Source organism: Myxine glutinosa, chromosome 2, assembly GCF_964187855.1.
Source record: "Myxine glutinosa chromosome 2, kmMyxGlut1.1, whole genome shotgun sequence".
NCBI classification, from domain to species: Eukaryota; Metazoa; Chordata; class Myxini; order Myxiniformes; family Myxinidae; genus Myxine; species Myxine glutinosa.
Window position 1 is genome coordinate 103,196,418 of NC_136262.1, and position 12,600 is coordinate 103,209,017.

Sequence of the window (12,600 nt, forward strand, 5' to 3'; positions counted from 1 at the left end):
CGGATCCTCAGGCCCCATCCACAACTACCGGCTCCCAGAGCCCACCTGCGGCCTCACCTGGCCGACATCCTCACAGTGGTGGAGTGCCCAAACCAACTACACACACTAACAGGCTACACGCCCAGCCATTTCCACAACACTAATGCACCCATCCAAATACCATTCTTTCACCTCGCACCACAGATGCCAATATCCAACCACAATTTACCTGTACCCTCTACCTAACACTTACACTACCCGCCCCGGGTATCCGTGATGGGGGTCCACTCTTCCCCCATTCACACCTTCGCACCATCCACTCCACTCCACAATTTCCACCATACTCACTCCACGACCATCCATTCCAATACTCCATTTATTCCACACAGCCACATACACCTGTTTGTTGCACACCTGTGCAATCACCTGGTGCCACCTGCACCCTCCTCCTCTTCCTGGACCAGTTGGTCAACACAACACACATCACCACTACTCCCTCATACACTGCTCCACACACCTGTTCAGTTGCACACCTGTGCAATCACACCTGTTCAATCCTCACACACACGGCATCATCTCATCTAACTACTCCCCTCTGAAACTTGCGCTTCCCAGTCGTCCCTTTAAACTATTGCGCTCCCACGTCATTATCATCCACACTAATCTACCTGCGTCCCCACTACAGGTATCAGTCACTAACTAAACTTAACGTTACCTAATGTCATCTTCGCTAGATCCCTATCAATATAACCTAACCCACCCGGGCTAGTTTCCACTGCCATACACCCCATAATCTATTGCGCATTTGCCCCACTTCGTGAGGGATGGTGGATTTGCCATCCCACCACATCGGGGGTCTCTCACTATAAATTTTGCTCGTCCAAATTCCAACCAATCAAAAATTCTGCCAATCACTCTACCATCATCAAATTTTGCTTTTTTCTAATTTCGGGGCCAAAACACTATCCTCATCACCCGTCTACTTATTACATCCTCTCGGTGCGCCAATTCCCTTCTAAAGCTCGGCTTCGTACCGCCGAGCCATGAACGCGGGTTCTTTTGTGCCAGCGGCTGGATACGTCCCGCATTCGTGGCAGGGACGGGGGCTTTCCCGGGCCGAGATCCCACGCACCACCTCGGCGTGGAGCCATCCAATGTCCCGATCTCGACCTGCCGGCACGTCTCAATAGAAAGTGGTCGCCATGACGACCCTTCCTATCGGGCTGCCCGCTCCGCCTAGTGGAGCCCGGACGCGGCCGTTCCAAGCGAGGCACAGCGTGGATCGCGTACGGCGGTTCTTTCGAAACCGCCGTGGTTCGGATCCCCGCTGGTCCTCGCGGCACGCGAAGCTGCCCGACGCGCACTGAGGGCCCGATTCGGCTATAAGTCATTCTAACCTTTAACCCGGTTACCGTCGATGCTTCACCTGCACGCTTACAAGCATACGCTACCCCTTTCTTGCTCATACATGCAGCCGTTTCCATGCTCCTCGTTGTACCTTTTCTTACACACCTCGGTACACTCACTCCGCTCACCGACTTGGTCACACACCTGACCACCGAACACCTTGGCACACATTCGTCGCTCGCACACCTCACCAACACACCTCTTCGCGCCCCTTTCTCGGTCACCTCCTTTGTGACAATCACAGGTGTGCTCTCACCCGCGCACCCAACCACGTGCCTCACGACCAACTCAAATGTGCATTCCCACACACGCTCTACCATTCCAGGTGTGCATCCTTCCATTCCAGGTGTACATCCTCGCTCACCTGTCACAACCAACTCACGCTCCGTGCCACTCTCACTACTCTCACCACCACTCTTGACAACGCACTCACCCTTCCTCTCGACAGCGCACTCTTTCCTCATGCACCTGTCCGTTACACACCTTTCTCGCGCATCCTCTTTCGTTACATCCTCTGTAACTCTCACCACAGGCGTGCATTCTCCTTCACTCTTGACAGCATGCGCTTTCCCCATGCACCCGTCCGTTACACACCTTTCTCACGCATCCTCTTGCGCACACTTTTTCGTTACTTCCTCCGTAACACTTACCACACTGCGCTTCCATGTACCCCCTCGCACACGCGCTTCGACCAACTCACTCTTGACGGCACACTCACTCCTCGGCGTGCACTTTTTCCTCACACACCCCATGGTCGGACATTCTCGCACACCTCTTTTTTCGCACACCAGACCTGTCGCACACTTCACCAACGGCCTCTCACGAACACCCGGATCCAAACCAATCCCCAAGCCGACTGAAGCTTTCCTCACATCATATACATTGCCACTCACCTCCGTACCTCGCCGTCGCACCTCCTTTGCCACCTGCAAACTCTTTATTTGGTTAGTGAGCATCACATCATGAGTTGAGCACCGACCTTGCACATATTCCATCACCTCCTCCTGGATTTCTCTCTTAGTTTCTGTCCGTCTCTTCTTAATTTCACTCACCTCTTCTTCCACTTCCTCTAATTTTTGTTTAACCTCTTTTATTTCTCGGTGCGTCTCCTCAAGTTCGCCCTCTAAGGCTACCGTGACCGTCTCTATGTGCATCCTCACCTGCCGGTCCTTTGTCTCCATTATCTCTGTCACCTCGTCCACCCTCATTGTCAGTTCCTCCCGTACCATCTGACATTGCCTCTGTGTCGCTATTAATTCGTTTTTAATTTCTTTTTGTGTCGCCTTTAACCCTCCTAGTACCGCAGTGTTCTTTTGAACCTGCTCCACTAGTTCTTTTTGTCCCTCTGTCAGCTGTTCCACCTCCTCCGTCAGATCTTCTATTCCCCCTTGTAACTTTGCCGTATTATTTCTCACTTCTTTCTCCATACGCTTCTCACCTCGCTTTACCTCCTCGCGTAGCCCTGAAACCTCCTCACCTACACCTCGTCGTATCTCCTCTTTCATCTCCTCCCTTTCTTTTGTAGATGCCGCCCTCATCTGTCCCAATTCATCCCTCTGAGCATCCAGTTTGGTTTCAACCCCGATTTGCACCTCCTCTATCTGGTTTCCCATTCGTTTGATTTCCCTGGCAGATTGTTCCCCTATTTCCCGCATTTTGTCCTCCATCCTATTTTCTAGCCCCATTAACCCATTTTTCATCCCCTCTATCTGATTCTCCTGGGCAGCCATTCTATTTTCCACCCCCGTTAACCCATGTCTCACCTCTTTTATCCCGTTGTCTAACCCCTCAAAATTATTGTCTAACTTCCCAAATTTCTTGTCTAACTCCTCAAAATTATTGTCTAACTTCCCAAATTTCTTGTCTAACTCCTCAAAATTATTGTCTAACTTCCCAAATTTCTTGTCTAACCCCTCACCGGTACCCCTCGCTTCGTCCCTCATTACCCCCATTTGGTTTCCCATTTGTCCCATTCGCTCACCCTGAGCATCCATTTTTGCTTCTAGCCCCATATTTGCCATTAGTATGGTTGCATTAATCTGCGCCATGAGGTCCCGCACATCAATTCCCGCTATTTGCGCAGCGGGCGCGGCTACCCCGCGCTCGTGCGAGGCGCCTTTTTGCGCGCCTGAAACCTCGTGCGCGAGAGCGCCATTTTGTGCACCTGATACCCCCTCAACCACACCTTCTTTACTCTCCTCCACCATTTTCTCCACATACATTTGCCCGAGGTCCTGGGTCGATTCTACCCCGTCTATCTCTCCCACCGGCATCCCGTCGCCTTGACCAGCCATGGCGCGATTTCAAAATTCGGGTTTTGATTTAAAACAAAACAAATTTCGTCCGCTCCAAATTTTGACCAAATTTTTCCTAGATGTTTTAAAAATTTGGTTCGGGCCCCGAATCCCACTCCTGACACCAATTGTTACTGATCGCGGATTAAGATGTTATTTACCGAGCGGTGGTATTGCCGCGACCGTTACAGGATCCCTGACTCACCCGATTCACCCAGAACTTTGGCCGTATCGCACCACAGCTGCCCAATCTGGGAAAAGACTGAAACGACGAAATGCAAGAGGAAAAGGAATAAAACGAATAGACGGACAGAAGAGTAATTGGATTTATTATTTACACAAGCAAAAAGGAGCAATCAAGGTTTATTTACAACACATAAGACGCAGGTGACACAGTGCAAATTTTAGCTTACCTACAGACTTAATTAAATACCCAGGGACAGAACAAACAAAACAAACTCACGTACACAAGAAGGGTGGAAAGGCAGGAGGTGGATGGCTGGAGGGAGAGGAAAGGTCCAAGGGGGTCCTGCAGCTCAACCGGCGCGTTTAGCAGCCGCCGTTCCTTTACGGTCCTGCTCCAAACCGCCGTTCAGGCCCCCTTTGGCTGTTGGGTGTTCTTGCTGCGACGGCCTCCGCTGCGTTCCCAGGACTTGTCTGACTCGTTGGTCCACACCCTCAACTCTTTCTTGGTCCCTCACTCTTTACCACCGACTCCTCACCGCAACCAACGCAACCACTTGACCACCACCTCTACTGACTGACTCTTCACCACTGTCCACTTGACGACCGACTCTCAACCAACTCAGACCAACTCACCACTCACTTCCGTTCGCGCCTTTTATAGCGCCTCCAGCGATTACGCCGCCGGCGTTTTGGACACGCCCATCGGGGTGCTCACCTCGGCCCTGGTTGGTCGCGCGACCCTCGGGCTCCCCCCTCGATGACGACGGGCGGGTACGCCCCTCCTCCCCTCTATGACGAGGTGGAGACACGCCTTTCTTCTCCGACCCTGCCTCGTGGTCAATGGCGGTTATTGGAGGGGAGGTGATTGGGAATCGAGGGCTCAGCAATGACGAGAGGGGATGTAATTGGCAATCGAGGGTTGGCAATCACGAGAGGGGATGTAAAAGGGAATGGAGATTTTGGGGATGGGAAGGAAAGGGAGATTTTGGGGATGGGAAGGAAAGGGAGATTTTGGGGATGGGAAGGAAAGGGGATCTATTCTCTTTCACTGGTGCAATGGAGTACTTCAATTAATGGGAGACACAGCCTTACCCTAAAACACAGAATAAGAGATAACTATCAACAGGGGTATTCTATTATTTGGCTGATGTGTATGCTTGTGGACTAATTATGGGATGCCCTTTCACCTTTACACAGCTCCGGAGGTAGGGGGGCGCAGAATAAACAATAATAATAATAGTACAGCACACAATCAAAAAATATACAGTCCTCATCTCCGCAACACTATATTGCCGCTCGGGGTAGCCATTTTCAGTGCATTCGTTCCGAGCTCGGAATAAACAGCTCTGTGAAACTCAGCTCGTTGTCGCGTCCATATTGTTGGAGTTCGACGTGGGAGCACAGCTCCACAAGGGAGTAGTTCAGTGACAACACAAGACAGACACTGCACAGCTATATATTTAGAATATATAGAAGATAATGTTTTAAAAAAACAAGGCAATTTCACTTACATTTTCGGATTCAGCGTTCAATTCTATATAAGTGAGTGTATTTTGAGGCATGTGTGACTTCAAATAAAATTGTAAGCCAGGAAAAACGTTTGTTTCATTCCTTAGGGATACAACATGTAAAACTGGCCCAAACGTGAAAACAAAACTCGCTCATTTTAAGTCGTGCAAGCTAATGCGACCACTCATTCTTCTGGGAAGAATCCCGTGCACATGCTGGTCACACTTATAAGTCACTTAAGTCTTTATAAGTTCATCAAATACTGCTACCGCGATTGACATTCGCCGAGGTAAATGTTGATATCTATTATATCTCTTCTGAGGTAAAAAAAAATAAAAAATAAAAAACAGTTTTAAAGCATTATATGTATCAAACGATACATTTTATGAAACGGGGAAAACTAATACACACTTTGGTGGTTTTAAAATGACAGAATATGTCTATAATAGAAAAAAAAAATGAACATTGAAGACAACGCTGCTAAACAATACACCGCTCTAACGCATAACCACGAGTTTAAACTACATTTACAACAAATATGAAAACTATCTTCATATCACAATGTTAAATATAGAATATATAGAAGATAATGTTTAAAAAAATGAGCCCTATCTTCCAATGGTAAAAAAATTCCCAAAACAAATTCCTGGATCTGGAATAATATCCTGCGGTTCACCAAAAAATAATCAATTCTTCCTTATCCCAAGGGCAATCATCCCACCAACTTTCATCCAAATCCATTCAGAACTTTTCCAGATATCTTGTTCACAAACACACACAAACACACACAAACACATACGAACACACACACTACTCCCTGGCGAGAGTAATAATAATAACAAGCGTTACACCTAGGACCTAGGTAATAATAATAATAATAATCTATCTATAATTCCAGTAATCTCTGTATGTCTGTATGTCTGTGACCGCTGTTTCTCGACAACCACGGGTCCGATATACTTTAAACTTGCCAGGTATATTGCTGGGGACCCGAGGATGTGCCTTTTCAAGGTTTCATATTAATCGGAGAAGTAGTTACCGAGCTATGTCCAAAAAACGATTCAACCAATCAGAGAGCAGCGAGCTATCACGTGTGCCGAACGTGGCGAACAGACTCTGCCTCGGACGGCACATTTGAGAGCGTATTCATTTATTTCACGTTGGCAAACTATGTTGCCGTTAAACTATGTTTTAAAACTAATTAAAACTAATTTGCGATTCTTTCGCTTTCCTGCGCGTTTGTGCACGCTATGGCGATTTCTTTACCAAACTCCGCAAGCCGTTCGCTTTGGACCAAACCATTTCATGTAAATAGAGGGGGAGGATTGTCACCGTACTCGCAAGCCGTTCGCTTTGGACCAAACCATTTCATGTAAATAGAGGGGGGGGGGGGGGGGGATTGTCACCGTACTCGCAAGCCGTTCGCTTTGGACCAAACCATTTCATGTAAATAGAGGGGGGGGATATAATTTTAGATATATATTGTTACAGACGTGGCTTAGATGTTATTTACCGAGCGGTTTTGGTATGACCACGTCTGCACAAGTTACCCGATTATACTCGAACGTTGACTAATCGCGCTACGCTAGGTCAATAAAGGCAATAAAGGAAAAGGACACACGGCTGGGTTTCAAATGACACGACACCCAGGGTTCAGTTCTCAAGACCTCCGGAGGAGGTTATATTAAGGCGGAAGGTTAGATTACAACTACAAGAGGTACAGCATAGAAAGACAAGCACTTAGACACACTCATATTATTCCCAACAGACGACAGATAAACGGGACAAAAGGCTGACTCACACGGGGATTGATGGCAAGGAAAGGCAGAATCGATGGCTCCAGGTGCACCTGGGCTCGAGGCAGAATCGACTCGGTCCGGTCCAGAGATGCGGGAAGGTCACAGCGCTCGGAGATGGTGACTTGTCTGCTCAGGCTGGGGGCGCATCTGACGTCACGTCCGCTACGTGGCCGCGTATATCCGGCGGGGAGTGACACGCCCTCGGCTCGTTAGCTCCGCCTCGTGGAATCGGCACGTTGCTTCTCATTGGGTGCGTGCGGGGGGGTTACCGGCTCCGCCCTTGACGAGGAGCTGACAAGGAGCCCCTTCGTGGTAACCCCGTGGAGCGCATGGTCCGGAGCGTCGTTGTTGTTGTAATTGTTGTTGTAGTTGTAGTTGTAGTTGTAGTTGTTGTTGTTGTTGTTGTTTGGGGAAGAAGATGGAAGGAGGTATGGGAAAGGTCCTAAACTCACTACTGGTGCCATATAATCACATTCTGGTGCAACGAAGAGTCATAATTAATGGAAACGAGTCCTTAACTGACATAGACTAAGAATAACTAGCAAGATGTCCGAAAGTTGTCTACGTGTGATGCGGTGGACCTGGGCACGACATTTAATGGGGGAAAAAGGGGAAGGTCGGCTCTACTGATTGTTGTTTACAGACAATGGGACTAGGGAATGGGGGATTGGGGATAGTTGGGGAGTATTGGGGAAATAGGGGAATATTTACAAGCGGATATGGAGGCCAAATTCCATATTCGCAACAATATATAGTACGGGCATGCCCTAGTAATAATAATAATAATAATAATAATAATAATAATGCCTCCTGACAAGGTGGAAAAGTTTCTGGCAACCCTCGCCTCTGATTCTGCAACTGGTCCTGACGGCATCAGCCCACGGGTCCTAAAATCATGTTCTTCCGCTCTTTCACTCCCTCTTTCTGTTCTCTTCACCCTCTCTTTTGCTCAAGGTCATCTGCCATCTGCTTGGAAATCAGCCAACATCACCGCTTTGCACAAAAAAGGTGCAAAAACAGATCCTAGCAACTACAAACCAATCAGCCTTCTCCCAATTATCAGCAAAGTCATGGAATCCATCATTGCTTCAGATATGAAATCTTTCCTCTTCTCCAATGGCTTGATCTCTGATCATCAATTTGGTTTCAGACCTGGTCACTCTACTCTGGACATGCTGCTTCTGCTTTCTCAACAATGGATGGAGGTCCTCAACGCCAAACAGGAAATTAGAGGTGTCTCCCTTGACATTTCACGTGCCTTCGATACGGTCTGGCACCCTGCTCTGCTCACCAAACTCCCCTCCTTTGGTATCCAAGGAAATCTCCACGCATGGCTGGCGGACTTCCTCTCTGGTCGTAGTCAACGTGTGGCCCTGAATGGGTTTCTCTCATCTCCTCTTCCTGTTCAGGCTGGAGTTCCCCAAGGTAGTGTTCTGGGCCCTGTACTTTTTCTGGTCTTCATCAATGATCTCTCTGACTCTCTTGAAAATCCTCTCTATCTCTTTGCTGACGACTCTACTCTGTCGCTCCATTCCTCATCCCTCAGATCGGCAGTCTGCAGCCTCCTCACTCTCTGCAGACCTGGACAAAATCACAGACTGGGCAAACAAATGGAACATGTCTTTCAATCCTGATAAATCTCACACTCTTACGATGTCTCTCCGAAAAGACCGACTGGACAACCCTCCCATCCACTTTCTGAATAATCCTCTCCAAGAAGTTCTGTCACTCAAGCTTTTGGGTCTCACTATTCGCCATGATCTTTCCTGGGAAAACCACATTTCAAATCTGGCCTCCAAAGCCAGTCGCCGACTGGGCATCCTCCGTCGTGCGAAGTCCTTCCTTGGCACACCTGAGCTCCTCACCACATACAAGGCTTTCATCCGCAGCTCTATGGAATACTGCTCTCCCCTCTGGTCTGGTGCTCCTGCCTCACACCTAGCTCGTCTTCACGCTGTTGAAACCAAAGCGTTCAGAATCATTGGAATCTCCCACGATGAAGCTAACTCCAAAGGCCTTTCACTCACTCACCGCAGGCAGGTTGGTGGTCTTTCCGTCTTCTACCGACTCCTCTCTGGCCTTGCCCCCCCAGCTCTCTCTGGGCTCTGTCCCCCAAATATTCCTACAGGTCGCACAAGATCTGCCTGCAACCCTCTTATGGTTAAACTGCCAAAATCAAGACTTTCTGCTCACCTTCACTCCTCTTTTCTCCCGCCTCTGGAACAAACTCCCTCACTCTCTTCAATCCCACTCCACCCTCCAGGTCTTTAAAACAGCTGTTCACCACCATCTCTTATCCTCCCCCATCCAAAACCTTGATCTTTTCTAACCCCGCTAATTTCGGTCCCCTTGTGTTTTATACCTCTCCCCCCCCCCTTCCCACGCCTCCTCCCCCCAAGCCCTCTCCCTCCCACACTTCTCCCTGCTCTCAAATGTTGTGGTTGTGTGCTTCCCATTCTCTCCCCATCTCGTCTTCCGCTCCCTCTTTTTGTATATTTTGTTTGTCTGGTTGATTTGTTTGTGAAATAAATGTTAGCTCTTTCACGAGCCTCGATTCAGTATACAAAAAAATAAAAAATAATAAGACTCCAGAGGGTTAAAGGATGTTGAAACTGACACTATTTCAACAACACCAACACTACATATCTGTTTTTTTTTTGTCCGTTTCTTCTGTTTAACTTTTCAAAACTTATTTACTTAAATAACTTAATTAACCTGTAAGCAATGGATATATTTTTCCCAACTTTATTAACTACACTCCCCCCACCCCGCCCCTTTCACATTCCCGTCCTCCTACTCCCCAATGCTCCCACACCCATTCTCCAACCCTCCTCCTCCTCCTCCCCACCCATTCTCCTATCCTCCTCCTACCCACCGATTCCCATCCCTCCTCCTCACCCATTCCCAACCTTCCTCCTCCCCACCCATTCCCAACCTTTCTCCTCCCCACCCATTCCCAACCTTCCTCCTCCCCACCCATTCCCAACCTTCCTCCTCCCCACCCATTCCCAACCTTCCTCCTCCCCACCCATTCCCAACCTTCCTCCTCCCCACCCATTCCCAACCTTCCTCCTCCCCCCTCACATTCCCATCCTCCTACTCCCCAATGCTCCCACATCCATTCTCCAACCCTCCTCCTCCTCCTCCCCACCCATTCTCCCCTCCTCCCCACCCATTCTCCTATCCTCATCCTCCCCACCCATTCTCCTATCCTCATCCTCCCCACCCATTCTCCTATGAATGGAGAACTCCCCAATGCTCCCACATCCATTCTCCAACCCTCCTCCTCCTCCCCACCCATTCTCCCCTCCTCCTCCTCCCCACCCATTCTCCCCTCCTCCTCCTCCCCACCCATTCTCCTATCCTCATCATCCCCACCCATTCTCCTATCCTCATCCTCCCCACCCATTCTCCTCCTCACCCATTCCCAACCTTCCTCCTCCGCACCCATTCCCAACCTTCCTCCTCCCCACCCATTCCCAACCTTCCTCCTCCCCACCCATTCCCAACCTTCCTCCTCCCCACCCATTCCCAACCTTCCTCCTCCCCACCCATTCCCAACCTTCCTCCTCCCCACCCATTCCCAACCTTCATCCTCCCCACCCATTCCCAACCTTCATCCTCCCCACCCATTCCCAACCTTCCTCCTCTCCACCCATTCCCAACCTTCCTCCGCCCCACCCATTCCCAACAACTTTCCTCCTCGCCACCCATTCCCAACCATCCTCCTCCCCACCCATTCCCAACCATCCTCCTCCCCACCCATTCCCAACCTTCCTCCTCCCCACCCATTCCCAACCTTCCTCCTCCCCACCCATTCCCAACCTTCCTCCTCCCCACCCATTCCCAACCTTCCTCCTCCCCACCCATTCCCAACCTTCCTCCTCCTCCCCACCCATTCCCAACCTTCCTCCTCCCCACCCATTCCCAACCTTCCTCCTCCCCACCCATTCCCAACCTTCCTCCTCCTCACCCATTCCCAACCTTCCTCCTCCCCACCCATGCCCAACCTTCCTCCTCCCCACCCATTCCCAACCTTCCTCCCCACCCATTCCCAACCTTCCTCCTCCCCACCCATTCCCAACCTTCCTCCTCCCCACCCATTCCCAACCTTCCTCCTCCCCACCCATTCCCAACCTTCCTCCTCCCCACCCATTCCCAACCATCCTCCTCCCCACCCACTCCCAACCATCCTCCTCCCCACCCACTCCCAACCTTCCTCCTCCCCACCCATTCCCAACCTTCCTCCTCCCCACCCATTCCCAACCTTCCTCCTCCCCACCCATTCCCAACCTTCCTCCTCCTCCCCACCCATTCCCAACCTTCCTCCTCCCCACCCATTCCCAACCTTCCTCCTCCCCACCCATTCCCAACCTTCCTCCTCCCCACCCATGCCCAACCTTCCTCCTCCCCACCCATTCCCAACCTTCCTCCTCCCCACCCATTCCCAACCTTCCTCCTCCCCACCCATTCCCAACCTTCCTCCTCCCCACCCATTCCCAACCTTCCTCCTCCCCACCCATTCCCAACCTTCCTCCTCCCCACCCATTCCCAACCTTCCTCCTCCCCACCCACTCCCAACCATCCTCCTCCCCACCCACTCCCAACCTTCCTCCTCCCCACCCATTCCCAACCTTCCTCCTCTCCACCCATTCCCAACCTTCCTCCTCCCCACCCATTCCCAACAACTTTCCTCCTCTCCACCCATTCCCAACCATCCTCCTCCCCACCCATTCCCAACCTTCCTCCTCCCCACCCATTCCCAACCTTCCTCCTCCCCACCCATTCCCAACCTTCCTCCTCCCCACCCATTCCCAACCTTCCTCCTCCCCACCCATTCCCAACCTTCCTCCTCCCCACCCATTCCCAACCTTCCTCCTCCCCACCCATTCCCAACCTTCCTCCTCCCCACCCATTCCCAACCTTCCTCCTACCTCCTCACATTGCCAACCTCCTACTCCCCAATGCTCCCACATTCTACACTCAATCATCCACCAACCCAATTCCTCGTCCAAAACTCCCCCTCCCCGGTCTCCGCCCCATTTCCAACATCACGAATATTATATCTTCCCTTCAGATTCCACACTCACTGCCACACACATTCACCATTCCCAATCCCCCATGTGGAATAAGTACGTTCCCATTTGCCAAGCCCCTCATAAACACTCTCCACAACACAAGTTCTTCACATCAAATGCCGACGCTCGCTGCTCTCCTCACCGAATGCAAGGCGATCCTACAACAGGAACTACTAACGCGCGCACACTTGCTCATGGTCCGCGGCCACGTCCACTACACGGCCGGTCCGACTTTGTGTAACCGCGTACCGCGTCGGCAATATCGCAACCTCTCCCGCCGAACGTCCAACGAGCCGACACGACGCCCGACGCCGCGTCCTCACCACGCCCCCGCCTACTCCCCGCCTG

At 50.7% G+C, this 12,600-nt stretch overlaps 1 protein-coding gene across 2 annotated transcripts in view; it reads right to left on the bottom strand.

The window, feature by feature from the left end:
• ARL15 (ARF like GTPase 15) overlaps window positions 1–12,600 on the bottom strand; it is a 96,953-nt gene that overhangs the window by 80,998 nt on the left and 3,355 nt on the right. Inside the window, exon 1 of one of the 2 annotated variants that reach the window (XM_068107618.2) lies at window positions 12,395–12,593. The exons of the other annotated variant lie outside the window; for it this stretch is intronic. Within the exon in view, the coding sequence (XP_067963719.2) occupies window positions 12,395–12,448 (54 nt within the window). The 5' untranslated portion in view covers window positions 12,449–12,593. Of the gene's footprint in view, window positions 1–12,394; window positions 12,594–12,600 lie in introns of those variants that run through there. 2 annotated transcript variants of the gene reach the window in all.